Genomic DNA, 22,890 nt, shown 5'->3' with positions numbered 1-22,890 from the left:
ATCTCTGATCACATTCTCCAGGAAAACCTTCAGCACCCCGCGGGTCTCCTCATAGATCAAACCCGAGATGCGCTTCACTCCGCCACGGCGAGCCAGGCGGCGAATTGCTGGCTTGGTGATGCCCTGGATGTTATCACGAAGCACTTTGCGGTGCCGCTTTGCTCCGCCTTTGCCCAGTCCTTTGCCTCCTTTACCTCTTCCTGTCATAACGCTTCTTCAGACAAACCGATTCTGAATGAGGAACGAGTAGTTTCTGCTGCCTTTATATACAGCCTGCCCCGACCTGACTGAGAAAGAAACAGAGAGCCAGAGGCGGGTCTGGAGGAAACTGAGTGACAGACAGAGCAGAGAAATGTCTTTGATCCTCTCGCTCCGCCTCCCACTTGCTCGAACCGCCAATTCAAGAAAAAACAGTTCTCGACATTAGAGCTCAGCATAAAACATGGAGATTCGGCATTGATAGTCACAGATAACAGAAATTAGCGCTTTAAATAAGGATCTGTTACAATTAAAAGGTCGTAATACACCCGCCTAAGTGCAGTGCTTCCGATCACAAGTCAACCTGTTTCGGCACACCTCTCCTCCCAGACGGATTGAGCAGTTTACTGAAACCGAACCCCTGCTGAATTTTAGAAAATCATGTATTGGAGTTTGAGATGTGACGCGGGGTATCTCGCCCGTGTTACTGTGTTACAGGCTGTCACCCTGAAACGAGCATGAACTGAGACTTCACCGAACATATACCCGGGTACAGTGAGGCCCGGACATCCCTGATTTGGTGCAGAGAGTGAGGAAGGGCTGGGTTGAGAGTCACCAGGGAACCTGGATTTAATTCAAATCATTTCTAGGTGAAATGTGCACACGACTGCGGGACAGGGATCATTTGATCGGGGGATCAGCTCTTTCCTGAGAGACGTGGGTGGCTCTGAAAAGAGCCTTTGGTTTCAGATGTCTACAAGTTTCCCGTGCTGTTTCACTTCTTTCCAGGGGCTGCTTTCTGAGCCTTTGCTGCTTTCGGCTTCTTCCCGCCCCTTGATGATTGGACTTTCTTGGGCGGCTTTCCGCCCGTGGCCCTCTTGGTTTTATTAGCATTCTTCACTGGAGATTTTTTTGGAAGCGTTGCTTTCTTCACCGCCTTCTTTGGTGTTGCCGCCTTCTTGGTGCTCACTTTCTTGGCTGCTCTCTTCTTGCTGCTCACTTTCTTGGCGACTATTTTCTTCCCTGGGGATTTCTTGGCTGTTTTCTTTGTTATCAGTTTCTTGGCAGCTGTTTTCTTCACTAAAGATCTCTTGGCTGCTCCTGTCTTAATCTTCTTCACCACATTTCCCTTCTTTTCCTGTTTCGCGATTTTGAAGGTGCCGGAGGCCCCCGTGCCCTTCGTCTGCACCAGGAAGTCTTTCGCCACAAGCCGCTTGATACTTTGCTTGATTTGGAACTTGCCCTTCTCCACATCGACACCTTTAACACGCAGAGCCTTCTTTATTGCCTGCAGTGACATCCCACTGCGGACACTGCATTCCGCCACAGTCTTGAGGATCAGCTCGCCCAACTTGGGACCGCCTGACCCCTTCCGGGGAGCCGCTTTCTTCTTCTTGGGAGTCTTGACTTGAGCGGCGGCGGCTGGAGGAGCAGTTTCGGCGGCTGCAGTATCGGTCATGTCCAGGAATCTGCACAAAGTCTCTCTGTCAGTCAGAACTGGGTCAGAAATGAAGCTGGTGGTGGCGGCACTGAGCAACTTAAAGGCAGTGAGCGGACGGGGCGGAGACAACCTGCTGTCAGCTCCCGGCTCCTGCTGCCTCTCTGTGTTTCTCTCTGGTCCGAAACTCTCCAATTCCACTGAAATTCGGGTATTCCAGAGTCCCAGGCTAGATCCTTCCTGTCTCTGACATCAGAATGTTTGCTGTCACAAAGGTTTCACTTGAAGTAAAGACTCCATTTTCGACTGAAACCCGTTTCATTGCTGCACTGATGACTCTCTCTCAGCCGATCGCTGACATGTTCCATACTTTTCGACTAAAATCTTGAAATCAACAAACAAACAACACTGAATTCCCACTTTGAGGATTAGAAGGGGAGCAAAGTGCTTCTTTGACTGGAAAATCTTGTTATTTTACACAAGAGGGACTCGGAAATCCGACGATGAGACCAGACCCACAAACACAGTGGCATTAGACTAACGCTCCCGCCCCTTTAATACAATATTCACATCCACACAATCTCAGGCCGAACTCTTCGCTCAATTTAGCGTTCCCAGGACAGGATTTCCCCTCCGCTCGGCCTGTGCTGCGGATTCACGGTGGGTATTTGTATTTTCTAGACTCAGTAAGTGTGAAACACTCTGAGACTGGCGCTGCGAATGTTGTCTGTTCATTAGGTTCGACGGCAAGAGCAAATCACAGCTTTGAATGTGTTCAAACTACTGTCCGGTTTGATGTTATTGATCGCACACAGAAACATGTTTCCTGACGGTGAAAATACAAATTATCGACTGTCTCTTCCTCAAGTCTATCCATATTTTTCCAGGTGTCCCAGACATCCCATTGTCAACAAGGAGAGATGTCCAGTTACAGAATAATCCCACATTCAGACGCTGTGATTTTTTCTGTTCCAGGCAGTGACAGGCTGGTTCTCTCCGTCCTTCGATGCAGGACTGAAGACACCGTCTGTTCAGCGTGTCCATAACACGCTCAATAACACCATTACCCTTTAATATACAGCAACAGAGGGACAGAGAGAGGGAGAGTGAAAGAGAGAGAGGGGTGAGAGAGGGAGAGAGATTGTATCAGTCTTACATTTCCAAAAGGTCTGGCATCATCTGTGGAGAGAGAAGCAGTGTTCACGTTTCGGGTCAGTGACTCTTCGGAACTGTCTCTCTCCCTCTGCCTTTGGTGCTGTATCTATGTTCGCGATACAGTTAGTGAGTGTTTCATGTATGCATTAGTTTAGTTTAGAGATACAGCACTGAAACAGGCCCTTCGGCCCACCGAGTCTGTGCCGACCATCAACCACCCATTTATACTAATCCTACACTAATCCCATATTCCTATCACATCCCCACCTGTCCCTATATATTTCCCTCCCAAATACCTATACTAGGGGCAATTTATAATGGCCAATTTACCTATCAACCTGCAAGTCTTTGGCATGTGGGAGGAAACCGGAGTACCCGGAGGAAACCCACGCAGACACAGGGAGAACTTGCAAACTCCACACAGGCAGTACCCAGAATCGAACCCGGGTCCCTGGAGCTGTGAGGCTGCGGTGCTAACCACTGCGCCACTGTGCCGCCCCTGATAGAGCGAGTGAGGGACTATGTCTGTCTGTGTGTGTCTCTCTCTCTCTGATGATACAGGTGAAGGGGTTCGAAGAAAGGTCACTGACACGAAACGTTAACTCTGCTTCTCCCTCCACAGATGCTACCAGACATGCTGAGTATTTTCAGCATTTCTTGTTTTTATTTCAGATTTCCAGCATCCGCAGTATTTTGCTTTTATTATTATAATTTCCAACTGTGTGTCCATATCACACTGAACAACAGTATTTCACCTTCACCTGTATCATCAGAGAGAGAGAGAGAGAGAGACTATCAGTACTACAATAGAATGCATACACATAACACTCAGTAACTGTATCGCCAACATAGATACAGCACCAAAGGCAGAGGGAGAGAGACAGCATCAATAGCGAAAAAAAGGCAGAGAGGGAAAGATCTGGAGTGGGCGAGAGGCTTGGGTGATGGTGAGAAGGAGAGATATACATTCACTCAGAATCATAGAAACATTGAACGTTTATGGCAAAGAAAGGAACCACTTGACCCATCGTATCTGTGCCAGCCGAAAAAATTTCCACCCATTCTAATCCCACCTGCCAGCATTTGGTCCGTAACCCGGCAGATTCCGGCACTTGAGATGCATCTCCAGACTTCTTTTGAATGATTTGAAGGTTTATACTTCAACTACCCTTTCAGGCAGTGAGTTCCAGACCATCACCACCCTGTTTGATTTATTCATCCATATGATGTGGGTGTTGCTGGCTTGGCCAGCATTTATTGCCCATCCATAACTGCCCTTGAGGGGGTTGTGATGAGATGGCTTCTTGAACCACTACACTCCATGTGAGGTAGGTACAATCATAGTGTTGTTAGGAAGGGAGTTCCAGAATTTTGACATAGCGACAGTGAAGGAATGGCAATATAGTTCGAAGTCAGGATGATGTGTGATTTGGAGGGGAACTGGCAGGTGATGGTGGTCCCATGCATCTACTACCCTTGTGCTTCTAGTTGGTAGTGTTCGCGGGTTTGCAAGGTGCTGTCTAAAAAGCCTTGGTGTGTTGCTGCAGTACATCATGTGGATGGTACGCATTGCTGCTACTGTGTGTCGGTGGTGGAGGGAGTGAATGTTTGTGCATGGGGTGGCAATCAAGTGGGCTGCTTTGTCCAGCATGGTGTCGAGCTTCTTGAGTGTTGTTGGATCTGAACGCATCCAGGCAAGTGGAGAGTATTCCATCACACTCCTGACTCCCGCCTTGGAAATGGTGGACAAGCTTTGGGGAGTCAGCTGGTTATTTGCTTGTCGCAGGATTCCTATCCTCTGATCTGTTCTTGTAGCCACGGTATTTATATGGCTACACCAGTTCAGTTTCTGGTCAATGGTAGACCCTAGGATATTGATAGTGGGGGATTCAGCGATGCTAATTGCCATTGAATGTTAAGGGGAAATGGTTAGATTCCCTCTTGTTGGAGATGGTAGTTGCCTCGCACTTGTGTGGCGTGAATGTTACTTGCCACTTATCAGCACAAGCCTGGATATTGTCCAAGTCTTGCTGCATTTCTACACAGACTGCGTCAGTAGCTGAGGAGTCACGAATCGTGCTGAACATTGTGCAATCATCAGTGAACATCCCACTTCTGACCTTATGATTGAAGGAAAGTCATTGATGAAGCAGCTGAAGATGATTAGGCCTAGGACACCACACTGACAAACTCCTGCAGTGATGTCCTGGAGCTGAGATGATTGACTTCGAACAACCACAACCATCTTCCTTTGCACTAGGTATGACTCCAACCAGCGGAGAGTATTCCCACTGATTCCCACTGACCTCAGTTTTGCTCGGGTTCCTTGATGCCATTCCTGGTCAAATGCTGCCTTGATGTCAAGGGCAGTCACTTTCTTCTCACTCTTGAGTTCAGCTCTTTTGCCCATGTTTGAACCAAGGCTGTAATGTGGTCAGGAGCTGAGTGGCACTGGTGGATCACAAAGTGAGCGTCACTGAGTAGGTTATTACTGAGCAACTGCCGTTTGATGGCACTGTTGATGACACCTTCCATCACTTTATTGATGATTGAAAGTAGACTGATGGGGTCTAATTAGCCAGCTTGGACTTCTCCTGCTTTTGGTGTCCAAGACATACTTGGGGAATATTCCACATTGCTAGGTACATGCCAGTGTTGTAGCTGTACTGGAACAGATTGGCTATGGGCGCAGCAAGTTCTGGAGCACAGGTCTTCAGTCCTATTGGAGAACATTGTCAGAACCCAGAGCCTTGGCAGTATACAGCACCTTTAGTCGCTACTTGATGTCACACGGAGTGATTCGAATTGGCTGAAGTCTGGCATCTGTGATGCTGGGGCCTTCAGGAATAGTCTGAGATGAATCATTAGCTCGGCACTTCTAGCGAAGATTGTTGTAAAAGCTTCAACCTTATCTTTTGCACTGATGTGCTGGGCTACCTCATCATTGAAGATGGAGATATTTGTGGAGCCACCTCCTCCAGTTAGTTGTTTAGTTGTCTACCACCATTCACGGCTGGATGTGACAGGACTGCAGCACTTAGATCTGATCCATTGGTTATGAAATAACTTGGCTCTGTCTATCGGATGCTGCATATGCAGTTTGACATGCAAGTAATGATGTGTTGTAGCTTCACCAGGTTGAGACCTCATTTTGAGGTATGCCTGGTGCTGCTCCTGGCATGCCCTGCTGCACTCTTCATTGAATCACGTTTGGTCTCCTGGTTTGATGTTAATTGTAGAGTGAGGGATATGCCGGGCCATGAGCTTAAAGATTGGGGTTGAGTACAATTCTGCTGCTGTTGGTACCTCGCTCATCTTATACGAACATACGAATTAGGAGCAGGAGTAGGCCACTCAGCCCTTCGAGCCTGCTCTGCCATTCAATAAGTTTATTTCTGAACTGATTACTCCACATTTCCAGCACGACCCAGTTTTCTACACTCCCTTTCTTGTCAAGAATCTATTTACCTGGACCTGAAAAATATTCAAAGTCTCTGCTTCCTTCGCCTTCTGAGGAAGAGAATTCCCAAGTCTCACGACCCTCTGAGAAAAAAAAATCTCCTCATCTCTGTCTTAAATGTGCGACCCCTTATTTCTAAACAGTGACCCCTTGTTATAGATTCTCCCACAAGGGGAAACATCCTTTCCACATCCACCCTGTCAAGACCCCTCAGGATATTATATGTTTCAATCAAGTCACATCTTACTCTAAGTTCCAGCAGATACAAGCTTTGCTTGTCCAATATTTCCTCTTAAGACAGCCCGTCCACTCCAGGCATTAGCCTAGTAAACCTTCTCTGTACTGCCTCCAACGCATTTACACCCTTCCTTAAATAAGGAGACCAGTACTGTATACATTAATCCGAATGGCCCACAGACCCTCATGGATGCCCAGTTTTGCATTGTTAGGTGAGGAAAACTTTCCCTTATTTCCCCTCTAATCTTTCTACCAAGCACTTTAAGTCTTTACCCCCGAGTCACTCTCTATGAAGGCAAATGGGCCATTGACCTCCACTCTATCCAGGCCTCTCAAAATGTGATATATTTCAATCAGATGTACCCTTCTCTGTTCCAAGGAGAACATCCCAGCCCACCCAATCTTTCCTCATAGCTGCATTTTTAGGTCCCGAAAATGTCCTCGTAAATCTCCTCTGTACCCTCTATAATGCAATTACATCATTTCTATAATGAGGTGACGAGAACTGCACACAGTACTCAATTTGTAGCCTAACCAATGATTGATATATTTCCAGGATAACCTTCCTGCTATTATATTCTATACCTCGGCTAATAAAGGGAAGGATTCCATATGCCTTCTAAACCACCTTGTCGACCTGTCCTGCTACCTTCTGGGTCAGTGGACATTTACTCCAAGATCCCTCACATTCTCTACACAACTCAGTATATTCCCATTAATCGTGTATTCCTTTGCCTTGTTTGACCTCCCAAAATGCATCGTCTCACACTTATCCGGGTTGAATTCCATTTGCCATTTTTTGCTCATATGTCCAGACCATCAACATCTTCCTGAAGCCTACAGCAATCCTCCTCGTTTTCTATCACACGACCAATTTTTATGTCATTTGTAAGCTTCTTATTCATGTTCCGTACATTTACGTTCAAATCATTAATATATACCACAATGAGCAGGTGACCCAGTCCTGAGCCAAGCGGAACACCAATGGAAACAGCCCTCCAATCGCAAAAACACCCGTCAACAATTACCATTTATTGCCTGCCACTAAACCAAATTTGCATCCAGCTTACTGCATTTTCCTGGATCACGCGGGATTTTATTTTTTTAACCAGTCTGCCATGTGGGACCTTGTCAAAATCCTTGCTAAAATCCATCCAGACCACATCAACTGCAGTGCCATCATACAACTTCCTTGTTACTTCTTCAAGAAATTGGATCAAGTTGGTCAGACGAGATCTTCCCTTCACAAATCCACGCTGACTATGCTTGATTAATCTTTGTCTTTCTAAGTGACAGTTTATCCTGTCTCTCTGAATGGATTCCAATATTTTGCCCACGACTGAGCCTGTAATTATTGAGTTGTAGGCTGAACTGTAAGATTTGTTTCATCTCGATAGTTCCGCCAGGGGAGAGCGACGATACAAACTCATCTCTCACTGATATGGTGCAACAGGCAGCCACATTATTAATCTCACATTCCGAGGACGTGTCCGAAAGTGAGGCACACAATGTCCCAAATTTAACTTGTTTCTGCCCTGTTGAGCTCTCTGCAATCTTTCAGCTCAAACCGTTCGCTATGACTCTCAGTGACCGACAGTTTAAATCTGCTGACATGAATGTAGGACTGTTATTGTCAGATATTAACTCCTGCGCGATCCCAGCAAACACACCGACTCCCTCAGAGGATTGCTTTGAGAAGCCGGGCTGAAGGACAGCAAGCATACTGCAGAGAATAATCTCAAGTTGAACTTCACAAAGGGGTAATCTCCCAGAAGGGAAACATCACTATCTTACCCACAGCCCCGGTTTCATTGCTCAAAATGTGAAAAAAACTGAACTGGATAAAGTTCCAATTGATTTTATTGAATTTCACAACGTTGCCTAAAGAAGCGCATGCGCGGCATAGCCCCGCCCACACCGCTGAGAATTGCTAACCTTCAGAGCGCATGCGCTCCCTTCCGCCAACTCGGCTGCTGAACGTCATTTGTTTGCAAGAGACAGAGTGAGGCAGGAAGTGATCCTGCAACATGGAGTGAGCGGCGGAAGGCAGAGGCATTTCTTGGGCTGCGTGTGCACTGCGTAAGTGAGACAAAACGTCAAGAAGCTGCTGTTGAAATTCATGGCTGTTTTCTCTCCTCATCCTGTAATACTTGCCCCTGGTTTAGCTCCTATTTCACGCTCTTTGTTGTTATTGAAAAGTGAATAGTGAAAACAGAGCCTGACTGTTGGCATTTATTGCAAGGGGGATGGAATATAAATGTAGGAAAGTCTTTCTACAACTCTGCAGGGTGTTGTTGAGACCTCACCTGGATTACTGGATACAGTTGTGGTCTCCTTCGCTCATGAGGGATGTATACGTGCATTGGATGCAGTTCAGACAAGGTTCGTTCGGTTGCTTCCTGCGATGAATATTTTGCGTTATGAGAAAAAGGTTGAGCAGGTTGTGTTACACTCATTGGAGTTTGTAATAATCAGATCTAATCTTATCGTAAAAATGTAAGATTCTGAGGGGTCTTGACAGAGTAGATGCTGCAAAGATATCTCCCCTCTTGAGGGAATCAAGAACCACGCCGCACAGTTTCAGAATAAGGAGTCTCCCATTTTAGACGGAGGTAAGGGAGAATTTCATCTCTCAAAGCGTCATTAATCTAAGGAATTCTATACCTAAGAGAGCAGTGGATGCTGATGATTAAATATATTCAAGGATGAGTTTTTTTTATCTACAAGGGAGTAATGGGTTTTTAGCCAGGCAGGATAATGGAGCTGAAGCCAAGATCAAATCAGACATGATTTTATTGAATGGTGGATCAGGCTGGAGAGGCTGAATGGCTGACTCCTGCTCCTAGTTCTTAGGTGATTACATTATAATGCCAGATGGAAATAGAAACCTGACCTGCACAAATATCCCTGCTCCATCAGGTTGTCCCAACCTTGGAGCAGTGTAGATGTTGGCTTGTTTCTGGATGTCCCAAAATTGCTGTGAAACTGCCAAGACATCTCGTCAGCAGATGCTGAGAGCTGCAGTGGAATCAGACAGTGATATTCTTTGTATTTTTGGTTCGCCTTTGTGATTAGTCATAAATATTATTAATTGAAATGTTACATTAATCTCTTTTCTAGCTTCCAACTCAACTGATCGTGACTTACAAGACATAGTTTTCTTCCTTTCTGTAGGCAAATAGTTCAAGGGAGCAGAATGAATGTGATGATTCCCAGGCACAAGGGCAAGTGCAGTCGGCTCCTTCCATCACAGACAAGGTACAGTACCACTCCCATAGGCCTTCAGTTCATGTCATTGTCACAAGAAGCAGATGTAGTCAAAGTTTCACTGATCCTAAGTTTAGAGACACATTTCCAATTCAGCAATCAAACAAATCAGAAGAGACAGACATTGTATCCAATCCATTCCAAATTAATACAGCTGAAAGTTAGGTCAAGTTCAAAAGCAGAACCCACTATCAGATTAAAAGGCACTCTGTCAATCTCACAAGAGGGTGCATCCTGGAGACAGTGAATCTCACCCTCACATGCCTGAAACTGATGTTGACAAAATAAAAATAAACACATTCATATAATGTAAACAGACAGGCACAAAGTGAAATTCACATTTACAAATTATTAAAAAGTTTAAGTAAAGATTAAAACATTCAGCCACAGAAAGGAAACTGACAGATACAGAGAAGAAAATGAAACCCCTCACAGGCAAGAGACTGTCAGATAGAGAATAACACCAGAGTCACCTAACAGAGACAGACAGTTACCAGTAACAGACATGGACACATTGCAGAGACTGAGAAGCACAAAGGAAAATCAATTCTTCAATAACAGAAATTGAAATCTAGGAATAACACACATAGACATTGTAGTAGACATAGATAGCTGCAGAAAACAGAAAATGTGCTCACACACCTATCAGGAACTGTATGTTGCAGTTTAAAACGTACAGTTACAGAGCAGAAATCGACAGATTCAGAGAAAGGCCCCATGTCACACACTAGAGTTTGAAAGATACAGAATAAACCCACACTATATTACCTTAACTTTACCGGTGCAGCTGAGAACTGACACTCACATAACAGAAGACAACTGGTGCAAAGTAAAACTCACTCAAGTAATAGAAACTGACAGGTCCAGATCAAAAACCACAATCATATCCTAGAAAATAACAGGTACAGAATAAATCAACAGTCACATAACGAAATCTGGCAGAAAGATAAATAAAACCACCTTCATTTTTCATCAACTGACAGGTACAGACTGAAAACTACATTCATATACAATCAATGCACTGGAACAGATTTAATCCCTCATTCACTTAACAGAAGCAAACAGATATAGGGTAAAGCATGGACTCAAATTCCAAAGATTGAAAGATCCAGAATAAACCCACATTCACATATCAGCAACTGACAGGGAAAGAGTAAATTCTTCCCACATTTCGGAAAGTAACAGGTACAGAATAAATGCCACCCTCACATATGAGAAACTGGCAGAAACAGATTGTAAAAGGACTCACATAGGAGAAACCAAGAGGTACACATTAAAATCAACATTCACATATCAGAAATTAGGAGATACAGTAAAAATGCCAGACTTAACTACCAGAGACTGACAGAGACAGTGTGAAATCCATAATGAATTGCAAGAAGTTAACAGGTAACAGAGTGAAAGTCTCTCATCCATAAGAGACACTGACAGGTACAAAGAAAACCTAACAATTGCACTTCAGACCCTCACAGATACAGATCAACACGCACATAATTAAGAAGATTCATATACCAGATACTGACAGATACAGGTTAAAACTCACACAAACAGAAATAAAAAACAGACAGGTTCAGAATAAAATTGGCAGTCACATATCAGAGAATGACAATGTACAAAGTAAACCACACAGCCACATGTCAGAAACTGGCATGTACAGATTAAATATCACATCGGAGAGCAAGTAGAGATGTGGTGTAAAATCCACACTCAAAAACCAGACTGAAACTCTTACTCTTATACCAGACAGTGACAGAGAGAGGTTAAAAGCCTCAGCTACACATGAGACATTTAAGGGCACAAGTCAGACCTTAAATTGGCTACTAGACAATCAAAGATAAAGTGTGAACTCCCACATATACACCCAAGAATGTAATATTAACTGTCAAATCCACACTCACATACCATATACTGATGGGGACAAAGTACAACCCAGATACTTTTACACACAAGAAGCTGAAAGGTACAGAATAAGACATTTCTCACATAAAACAAACTGACAGGTGCTGATAAAACCACACTCAAAATCCAAAACTGACGGAGGTAAATTGTAGACGAGGGATTGAGAGATATACAGTGAAACGTACACCCGCCAAGACTGGTGTGGGAGAAGTCAGTTTCAGTTTGTGGGGCATTGGCACCAGTACTAGGGAAAGTGGAGGCTGAACCGTTCGAACAGTCTATACCTGAACTGAGCTGGGACCAGTGTTCGAGAAAACCATATAACTAGGGATGTAGAGAGGCACTTGATCTAAACAAAGGGGTAGAGGGATCAAGCTTTAGTAGATGTAACAAATCAAGGGTTAGAGTCAGGGCAGGAGAACACAATAGTAACAGGGGAAATGAAGGCCAGTGAATGGCAGGAAGGGGCAAAGAGAAAAAAAACCTAAGAGCAGACCGACAGTCAACACTAGATGTGACAAAGATAACAAAAAGGTAAAACCAAAGGCTCTTTATCTGAATGCACATAGCGTTCATAACAAAGTAGAGGAACTGATAGCACATGTTGATGTAAATAAATGTGATCTCATAGCCATTATGGAGACATGGTTGCAGGATGACAAGGATTGGGTCCTCAATATTGATGGATATATAACATTCAAGAAGAACAGGAAGCGAGGTAAATGTGGAGGGGTGGCACTGTTAATCAAGGATCGTATTGTTGCAATAGTTAGACATGACCTTGGTTCAGGAGATCAGGATGTAGAATCGGTTTGAGTGGAGATGAGGAATAGTCAGGGAAAAAGGCACTTGTGGGAGTTGTCGACAGGCCCCCAGACAGTAATCACAATGTAGGATGAAGGATTCAAGAATAACTAATGGGTGCTTGTGATAAAGGGATGGAAATAATAATGGGTGATTTTAGTCAACATATAAACTGGAAAAAATCAGATTGGTAATAGAAGCCTCTTTGAGGAGTTCATAGAATGCTTTCGAGATCGTTTCTTCGAGCAGCATTTTCTAGAACCATCCGGCGAGCAGGTTATTTTCGACTGGGTATTGTGCAATTTGAAAGGATTAATTAATGACCTCAGATAAAGGCACCTCTTGGTAGCAATGATCACAATGTGACTGAAGTTTGCATCCAGTTTAAAAGTGAGAGGAGTGTGTCAAAGACTAGTATTGTAAACTTAAATAAGGGCAGCTATGTGGGCATAAAAGCTGAGCTAGCTGAAGTGAACTGGGTTACTGGGCCAGGAGATAGTTCAATTGAGAAGCAGTGGCAGACATTTAAGTGGATATTTCAGAATACTTAAAATAAGTATATCCCTACTATAAAGAATAATTCCAAGGGGAGGATCCCCCATCCATGGTTGATTAAAGAAGTTAAGGAAGGCATCAACCTGAATGAAAAGGCAGAGAATTGTGCAAAGATGAGTGGCAGGTCAGATGATTGAGTCATTCTGTGCCATTCTATACATTCTGACCAAAGGTTAATCAGGAGAAAAGAAATTAGAGCATGGGAGTAAGCTAGCTAGAAATCTAAAAACGGATAGCAAGGGTTTCTGCAGGTATTTGAAAAGGAAAAGTTTAAGTAAATTGAGTTTTGGTCCTCTATGGAATGAAAATTGGGAGTTAAAGTTTGGTAATAAGAAAATGGCAGAAGAAATGAATAAAAAAATTCCTTCTGTCTTAACAATAGCGGAGACAAAAATCATTCCCGTAATAGCTGTAAATCAAGAGGTGGATGGAAGAGAGGAACTTGTTGAAATTACAATCACCAGGGAAGCGGTACTGAGTAAACTGATGGAGCTGTGGGCTGACAAGTCCCTGGGTCCTGTTGGTGTTCATCCCAGTGTCTTAAAATGGTGGCTACTGAAGTAATAGATTTGTGGGTGTTAATTTTTCAAAATTCGCAAGATTCTGGAAAGGTTGCTTCAGATTGGACTGTAAAAAATATAACCCCTCTATTCGAGAAGGTAGGGAGGCAGAGAAAGGGTAACTATAGTAATCTTAAAGCAAAATACTGCAGATGCTGGAAATTTGAAATACAAACAATAAATGTGGGAAATACTCAGCAGGTCTGGCAGCATCTGTGGAGAGAGATGCAGAGTTAACATTTCAGGTCAGTGACCCTTCATCAGGGTAAGTATAGACCCCTATAGCTTAACCCCTGTGATCAAGAAGGTGGTAGAATTGATCAATGAGGAGGCTAAAGCTGGGCATTTTGAAAAACACAAGTTCATCTAGAATATTCAGCATGGTTTTGTGAAGAGGAAATCATGTTTAACTGATTTATTGAAGTTCTTTGAAGGACTAACATGCGGTGTGGATAAAGGGGAATCCTTTGACATAAAGTACTTGGATTTCCAGAAGGTATTTGACAAGGTGCCACATAAAAGGTTATTGTGCAATGTATGAGCTCATGGCGTAGTGGGTAACATATTGGCATGGATAGAAGATTGACTGGCTGGCAGAAAACAGAGAATGCATAAATTGGTCCTTTTCTGATTGGCAGGATGTGACGTGTGCTGGGATCTCCACTTTTTACAATTTATATCAATGATTTAGATGAGGGGAGCGATGACATGGCAGCTAAATTTGCAGATGAAACAAAGATAGGTAGGAAAGTATGTTGTGAAGAGGACATAAGGATGTTGCAGATTGATATAGATAGGTTGAGTGACAGGGCAGAAATCTGGCAGATGATGTACAATGTGAGAAAATGTGAAGTTGTTCACTTTGTCAGAGAGATCAAAAGATACATCAGTGTAGCGTGACTGCAGAATTCTGGGGTGCAGAGGGATCTAGGTGTTCTAGTGCATGAGTCAAAAAAGTTAGTGTGCAGTTACAGCAAGACATGAAGAAGGCAAATGGAATGTTATCCATTATTATGAGAGGAATTGAAAATGACTAAGCCTGTTATACTTCAGTTATACAGGTCATTGGTGAGACCACATCGAGAATACTGTGTGCAGTTTTGGTCTCCTTCTTTAAGGAAGGAAGTAAATGTGTTGGAGGCAGTTCAAAGGAGGTTTACTTCAGAGAAGTGAGCGTAACAGCTAACCGGAAGAAAAAGACACAAACTCAAATACCAGAGAATGAGGGTTACAGAGTAAAACCCACACTCACTTGTCAGTAATAGCCATTTTCAGAATTAAAAACCTTTCCCATCTTCCCATTGCAGCAACTGACATGCACAGAGTAAAACAAACAGTTATTTAGCAGAAATTAACAAGCGCACTTGTAAATGTACACTCACAGAATAGAAACTCTCAGTTCAAGGCAGAAGCAGATTCACACAGATCAAATTGAATGTTACAATGTGAACTCCATAACTAATTACCAGAACCTGATGGGCACACAGTAAATCTTACAATAGCATACCAGACGGAGACAGACAGTGAAACAACATTATCACAGAGTGGAATCTGACAAGTGAAGAGGACAATTTACAGGAGCATATCAGGGAATGAGAGGGAAAGAGTAATTCAAGCAGTACCATAAACCAACAAGTGCAGAATAATGGCCATACAAAGAAGTGTGATGCTGATAGGTACAGGGAAAATATTACACTCACAACAGATGCACAGAAACAGAATAAAACACATACACATAAAGTAACTGAGGTACATAGCAAAATCCACATTTACATGTCAGAAACAGACACAGAGAGGAAAACAAACACTCACAAATTGTGCACAGATAAATACAGAGTAATAGCCACATTCACATGACAGAGACTGGTAGATGTCGGGTCAAACCCACAATCAATTACCACAATCATAAAGTTACAGAATCAATCAGATAATTGCACTGCAGGAACTGACAACATGTTGGGTAAAATCCTCATTTGCGTATCAGAACTGAAAGGTTAAATATTGATCCCACATTCACTTGCCAGAAAATGTACATCTCCATGTACAGTGTAAATGAAAATGGAAAATGCTGGAAATACTCTGCAAGTCTGGCAGCACCTGTGGAGAGAGAAATTCAGTTCACATTTCAGGTCAATGACCTTTGATCAGGACAGACCTTTCTGATGAAAGGTCATTGACCTGAAAGGCTAACTCTGTTTCTGTCTCCACAGATGCTGGCAGTCCTGCTGAGTATTTACAGAATTTTCTGCTTTTATTTCCAAATTCCAGCATTAACAGTATTTTGCTTTGTATTAGGTTCAGTTTAAAGATCTTACTTCAATACCAGTAATTGACAAGTACGAAGGAATACTCATATTCATGTAAACAGAAAGTGAGCGATTCAAACCAAAACCACCGTTCAATTCATCAGTAAATGACAGGTGCATTAAAAAATCCACTCACATCAGAAGCTGGCAGGTAGAGTGAAAAGTGCACATGCACTTATCAGTAAGTGACAGAGATAAATATAGTCACATTCCACATTCTGAGATAAAGAATGAATCCCTCACACACATACCATACAAAGAGGGTCAGATATTTGGACAGATCTAGGTGTGTAAGAGATCCTTCATTGTTCCTTAAATATAAACAAACAGATCCTGTCTTTCAGAGTGGCAAATGCAGAATAAGTTCTACACTCAGACTGTACCATTGATGAACAGCTACAGAATGAATGTCATTCATAAAAGTGGGAGTTCCAGAATTTGGGCTGAGTGATGATGAAGGAATGGTGTTATATTTTTGAAGTCAGGATGTTGTGCAAACTGGAGATGAAATTGCAAGTGGTAATGTTCTTATAAGCTTGCTGCCCATGTTCCAGTCAGTAGCAGATGTCATGGGTTTGGAAGGTGCTGTTGTACGGTACTTCCTCAGGTTGATGCAGTACATCTTTTGGATAGGACACAGTGTGCACTGGTGGTGGAGGGAGTAAATGCATAACCTGGTGAATGGTAAGATAATCAAGCCTGCTGATTTGTCCTGGATGGTATCAAGCTTCTTCAGTGTTTTTAGAGCTGCACTCAACCAAGCAATTGGAGAGTAATCCATCAGAATTCTGACATGTGGCTTGTAGGTGGTGGAAAGACTTTGGGAAGTTCTCCCTGTGTCTGCGTGGGTTTTCTCCGGGTGCTCCGGTTTCCTCCCACATGCCAATGACTTGCAGGTTGATAGGTAAATTGGCCATTATAAATTGCCCCTAGTATAGGTAGATGGTAGGGAAATATAGGGACAGGTGGGGATGTGGTAGGAACATGGAATTAGTGTAGGATTAGTATAAATGGGTGGTTGATGGTTGGCACAGACTCGGTGGGCCGAAGGGCCTGTTTCAGTGCTGTATCTCTAAACTAAACTAAGTTAGGACATGAGTTGCTCATCATAGAATTCCCAGTCTCTGACCAGCCCTTGAAGCCATAGAAGTAATATGGCAGAAAAAAGAGTAAATCCTAAAGTCATTTCCCATAAAGCAACATGCACATAAGAATGGGCATGTGCAAACAAGATACTGACATGCCTTGGACACTAGCTGCAATCACTAATCATAGGTTCGTGGAGACAGAATAAAACCACAATCACATACCAGTAACTGAGAGGTCCATAGTAAAATTCGCATTCACATGTCAGGAACAGAAAGGCAAAGAAAAACACTTGCTGGCAAATCCAATACAGACAGACACAGAGTAAGAGCCACATTCACATTCCAGAGACTGACAGATCAAGAGTAAACACTCCAATTAATTACAAGTAACAAACAAGAACAGAATAGAATACATACTTGCATTTTAGTATCTGACAGGTACCCAGAATAAAATACACATTCACGTATCAGAAACTGACAAATGAAGAGTAAAAGTCACAGTAATATGTCACAAACTGACAGATACAGGGTGATCTCACATTCACTTGCCAGATTATAAAAGGTAATGAAAAAAATCTTTCTTCCAGACCTGAAACTGACAGGCACAGAATAAAGGAGTGACTTACATTGCAGTAAGTGACCAGAATGAGGAAAATCCATATTCACATGTCAGAGACTGACTGCTGAAGAGTAAAATCTGAAGTAACATCACACTCTGACAGACATGGAGTGATGCCACAATCACTTGCCAGCAACTAGCAGGTACAGAGTAAAGATCTTTATTCCATACCAGAAACTGACAGGTACAAAGAGGGATGAGGTCATGCAACATGAACATCAAAAGCAAGGTAGCAGATTAAAGAAAAGGGGTCCACAAAGGTTGTAATCGCTGGATTACCCCCGCTGCCACGTGCAGGTGAGTATAGGAATAGGAGGATAGAGGAGATGAATGTGTGGCTGAAGAGATAGTGCAGGAGGGAGGGCTTTAATTTCCTGGATCACTGGGTCTGTTTCTGGCCAAGGTGGGAATTGTACAAGTTGGACAGATTGCACCTGAACTGGATCAGGACCAACAGCCTTGCTGGGAGGTTTGCACGTGATTTTGGGGGAGTGGGGCGGGGGGGTGGTGGTTGCAAACTAATTTGGCAAGGTGGTGGGATATAGAGGGGATGTACAGTAAGGGCTGATGCACAGTCAAATATAGAAGAGAAACTGAGTCAGTCTGGAAGGCAGAGAAAATGCAGACATGTTAAGACACAAGCTAACAATGCAAGGCTGGATTGCATCTATTTTAATGCAAGGAATCTTACTAGTAAGGCAGATGAATTGAGGCCATTTATTAACACATGGAAATATATTATTATTGTTTTCACGGAGACATGGTTGAGGGAAGGGCAGGACTGGTAGCTCAATATTCCAGGGTATAGAATCTTCAGGCATGACAGGGGAGGGTATAAAATAGGAGGTGGCAGTGCACAGTTGATCAAGGAGTCAATTACTGTATAAGGAGGGATGATATCTTCGAACATTCCTCAAATGAGGCCATATGGGTAGAACATAAATACAAAAAGGGGGGCAATCACTTGGCTGGGAGTGTACTACAGACCTCCAAACAGTCAGTGAGAGATAGAAGAGCAGATATGTAGGCAAATCTCAGATAGTTGTTAAAATAATGGGGTAATAATTGTAGCGGATTTCAACTGACCCAATATCAACTGGGATCGTCTTAGTGCAAATGGCTTAAAGGAGGCAGAGTTCTTTAGGTGCATACAGGAGATCTTTTTGAGCCAGCAGGTAGAAAGTCCTATAAAAGAAGGAGCCGTGCTCGACCTAATCCTAGGGAGTGAAGCCGGACAAGTGGTAGGAGTGTCAGTGGGGGAGCATTTCGGGGATAGTGGCCATAACTCAGTAATATTTAAGGTAGTTATGGAAAAGGACAAAGAGGGACCAGAAATAAATGTACTCAATTTGGGTAAGACCGATTTCAAAATGATAAAACAGGATCTGGCCAAAGTGGACTGCGAGAAGCTACTTATAGGAAAGTCTACATCCGACTAGTGGGAGTCATTCAAAAAGGAAATAATGAGAATTCAGGTCCAACATGTTCCCATAAAGGTGAAGCGTAGGATGAACAAATCCAGGGAACCCTGGATGTCAAGGGATATAGAGGATTGGATAACGGAAAAAAAAAGAGGCTTAGGGCAGAAAACAGCGGAGGCCCTAGAGGAGTATAGAAAATGTCAGGGGGGGGGGGGGGGGGGAGGGGAGGTGGTAATTAAATAAAAATATATAAGAATAATAAGCAGAGTGAGGAGGTGACTTGAAAAAAAAATCGTGTCTAACAAACTTGATTGAATTTTTTGAGGAGATGACTAGATGTGTAGATGAGGGTAAGGCAGTTGATGTTATCTACATGGACTTCAGTAAGGCTTTAGATAAAGACCCACATGTGAGATTGGTTAAGAAGGTAAGAGCCCATGGGATCCAGGGCAATTTGGTAAATTGGATACAAAATTGGCTTAGTGGCAGGAGGCAGAGGGTGATGGTCGAGCGTTGTTTTTGTGAGTTGAAGTTTGTGATCAGTGGTCTACCACAGTGATTGATGCTGGGACCATTGCTGTTTGTAGTGTACATGAATGATTTAGACGTGAATGTAGTAGATATGATCAGTAAGTTCACAGATGACATGAAGATTGGTGTCAGAAATGGTGAGGAGGAAAGCCTTAGATTACAGGATGATATAGATGGTCTGGTAAGATGGGTGGAGCAGTGGCAAATGGAATTTAATCCAGAGTAGTGCGAAAATATGAGGTGATGCATTTTGGGAGGCCCAACAAGGCAAGGGAATATACAATGAATGGTCAGATCCTAAGATGTACAGAGGGACTGAGGGACCTTGGTGTACTTGTCCACAGATCACTGAAGGCAGAAGCACGGGTAGATAAGGTGGTTAGGAAGGCATATGGGATACTTGTCTTTATTAGCCGAGGCATAGAATATAAGAGCTGGGAGGTTATGAGGGAGCTGAATAAAATGCTAGTTAGGCCACAGCTGGAGTACTGTGTACAGTTCTGGTTAACTCACCAAAGGAAGGACGTGATTTCAATGGAGAGCATGCAGAGGAGATTCATCAGGATGTTTCCTGGGCTGTGGCATTTCAGTTATGAAGAGAGACTGGATAGGCTAGGGTTGTTTTCCTTGGAGCAGAGAAGGCTGAGGGGGGAACTGATTGAGGTATACAAAATTACATGGGACATTGATCGTATAGATAGGAAGAAAACATTTCCCTCAGTGGAGGGATCAATAATCAGGGGAGATAGATTTAAGTAATGGGCAGCAGTTTTAGAGGGGACTTGAGGAGAAAATATTTCACGCAGAGTGTGGTTGGAATCTGGAACACACTACCTGAAGAGCTGGTAGAGGCAGGACCCCTCATAGCATTTGAGAAGGATTTAGATGAACACGTGAAATGTCATAGCATACAAGACTATGGGCCAAGTGCTGGAAAATGTGATTCGAATAGATTCATACTTGATGGGAGGCAGAGACACAGTGGGCCAAAGGGCCTATGTAGCGGAGACCACTTTGTGAGCAGTGAATACAGTATAACATATTGAAAGAAGTCCAAGTAAATCGCTGCTTCACTCAAAAGGAGTGTTTGGGGCCTGGGATTGTGAGGAGAGAGGAGGTAAAGGGGCAGGTATTACACCTCCTGCGATTGCAGGGGAAGGTGCCGTGGGAAGGGTACAAGGTGGTGGGGGTAATGGAGGAGTGGACCAGGGTGTTGCGGAGAGAATGATCCCTTCGGAATGCTGACAGGGGAAGGGAGGGGAAGATGCATTTAGTAATGGCATCTCGCTGGAGGTGGCAGAAATGGCGGAGGATGATTCTTTGGATGTGGAGGCTGATGGGGTGGAAAGTGAGGACAAGGGTATCCTCGGTTGAGGAAAAAGGAAGACATATCAGAAGCGCTGTCATATAAATCTTTCATGTGGTTACTTGTGACTGCAGCTGACCAACCTTATTTGGCACGCTACATGGAGATAAGGACTTGCACTTCAATGCTCGCATTTGCCCCACTCTGACCCCCACTATACTGGACGATTCGGTCCTGTTGATGGACGGAAGTACAGAGGGGCGCTACATCCTGATAAGGAAGGGAACTATAGAGAAATTATACGTAGAGTGAAAAAAGAGACGAGTTCGTACTAGCAAAATAGAAATGGTTGATGAGGAAGAGGGACTCAGAAAGTCACTGATGGAGATGGATAAGGGCGGGCAAAGGGGTTTGGACGATCTGACTGCTGCGACAGTTTGTGGCTGTGAGAAGCACAAAATGTGATTGGTTACTTTAGATACCCAATCAGATAGATACAGAACATCAGGCAGTGACATCATTGTAAACCAGCCATTCATGAACATGGCCTTCTCCCATCCTTTATTTGCATAGGGTTCAGGGGATGTCTATAAAATGCGAGCTTGGAGATAAATTTCTGTTATTCTGTGTCTGAAGTTGATCGCGATCATGGTTGACGAGAAGAAAACTACAGCACCTTCCAAGAAGGGCGCCAAGAAAGTTCTGAAGAAGGCGCCAACAAAGGGCACCAAGAAACGGAGAAGATCCAGGAAAGAAAGTTACTCCATCTACGTGTACAAAGTGATGAAGCAGGTTCACCCTGACACCGGCATCTCCTCCAAGGCCATGAGCATCATGAATTCGTTTGTGAATGATATTTTCGAGCGAATCGCGGGTGAGGCTTCCCGCCTGGCCCATTACAACAAACGCAGCACCATCAGCTCCCGGGAGATCCAGACCGCCGTGCGCCTGCTGCTGCCCGGGGAGCTGGCCAAACACGCCGTGTCGGAAGGTACAAAGGCGGTCACCAAGTACACCAGCTCCAAGTAAATATCCGCAATGTACTGAAACACACCCAAAACACAAAAAGGCTCTTTTCAGAGCCACCCACAACTTCTCTGAAAAAGCTACAACATTGTCTGTATAGTATCGACTTATATTGATTTATATATCAAGTGTCCTTGCCTTTGTGATCTCTGTTTTTCTCCCATACTTTCATATTCGGCCCCTTTTTTGTATTTCGACAATAAAAGCTGATTTAACTCACATACATCAGTTCGCAGTCACTAATTTCCCGAGTTCAAGTTTGACCTCAAAAATTAATAAGTACATTATCTGGAACCCCGGGTGGTGTCGGAACCCTCGGTCTCGTACGCTGACACCTGACACTGAAAATCTACACTCCGCTGTTGTCTCCCACGAATAACAAACAATCGTTCATCAGTGATGCGGTATTATTATGAAAATTGACATGAAATGTGCCCGGTTGGAGAATGTTGTGAAAGAGACTTTCTGCCCGCTGGTTTCAAAAAGGACAGAGAGTAAACCCGAATAGATGTCAGAATGTAAAAGCCAATCTGGAACTTGTTACCAAATGTAGAATAACACAATATGAAAAAGGTTTTATTTATTTAACCGTAAAAAAAGAACTATAAATGCGATATTCTATATTGAAGCCGCCCCAATATATTGGCGGGCTTTTCAAATTTGAAAAATCGGTTGCAGTCTGACAATTTGGCGCCGTTATTTTCCGCCCTCATCTCCTTGGCGTCTCCTGATTGGTGAATTCAGCAGCTCTCCGATTGGTTACATGAAGAGCACAGAGCAGAGTGACCAATCAGCAGTGCCCACCACTCCATTCCTCCAGAAGGTACAAGGAGGAGGAATGTGGGCGGATCTCAACATTCTTCGTGAAAGTGCTTGTGAGATTGTGGAAATGTCTGGAAGAGGGAAGACCAGTGGTAAAGCTCGTTCCAAGGCCAAGTCCCGCTCCTCCCGAGCTGGACTGCAGTTCCCGGTGGGCCGTGTTCACAGGTTCCTTAAAAAGGGCAACTATGCTGAGCGGGT

General features: G+C 43.6%; 2 protein-coding genes across 2 annotated transcripts; one reads left to right on the top strand and one right to left on the bottom strand.

Moving 5' to 3' along the window:
- Window positions 1-973: 973 nt before the first annotated feature.
- LOC137356391 (histone H1-like) lies at window positions 974-1,534 on the bottom strand. The gene has a single exon (XM_068022277.1). It carries the CDS (start codon window positions 1,496-1,498, stop codon window positions 974-976), a length of 525 nt encoding a protein of 174 aa, XP_067878378.1. The 5' UTR covers window positions 1,499-1,534.
- A 19,945-nt stretch (window positions 1,535-21,479) lies between these two features.
- Window positions 21,480-21,959, top strand: LOC137356318 (histone H2B 7-like). The gene has a single exon (XM_068022199.1). The coding sequence runs from the start codon at window positions 21,493-21,495 to the stop codon at window positions 21,871-21,873; it is 381 nt and encodes a 126-aa protein (XP_067878300.1). The 5' UTR covers window positions 21,480-21,492; the 3' UTR covers window positions 21,874-21,959.
- The last annotated feature ends 931 nt before the right edge of the window (window positions 21,960-22,890 follow it).

Source organism: Heterodontus francisci, chromosome 45 (genome assembly GCF_036365525.1).
Source record: "Heterodontus francisci isolate sHetFra1 chromosome 45, sHetFra1.hap1, whole genome shotgun sequence".
In the NCBI taxonomy this organism is placed as follows: domain Eukaryota; kingdom Metazoa; phylum Chordata; class Chondrichthyes; order Heterodontiformes; family Heterodontidae; genus Heterodontus; species Heterodontus francisci.
The sequence above is the reverse complement of the archived record's forward strand: the minus strand, read 5'-3'. Positions and strand labels throughout refer to the sequence as shown.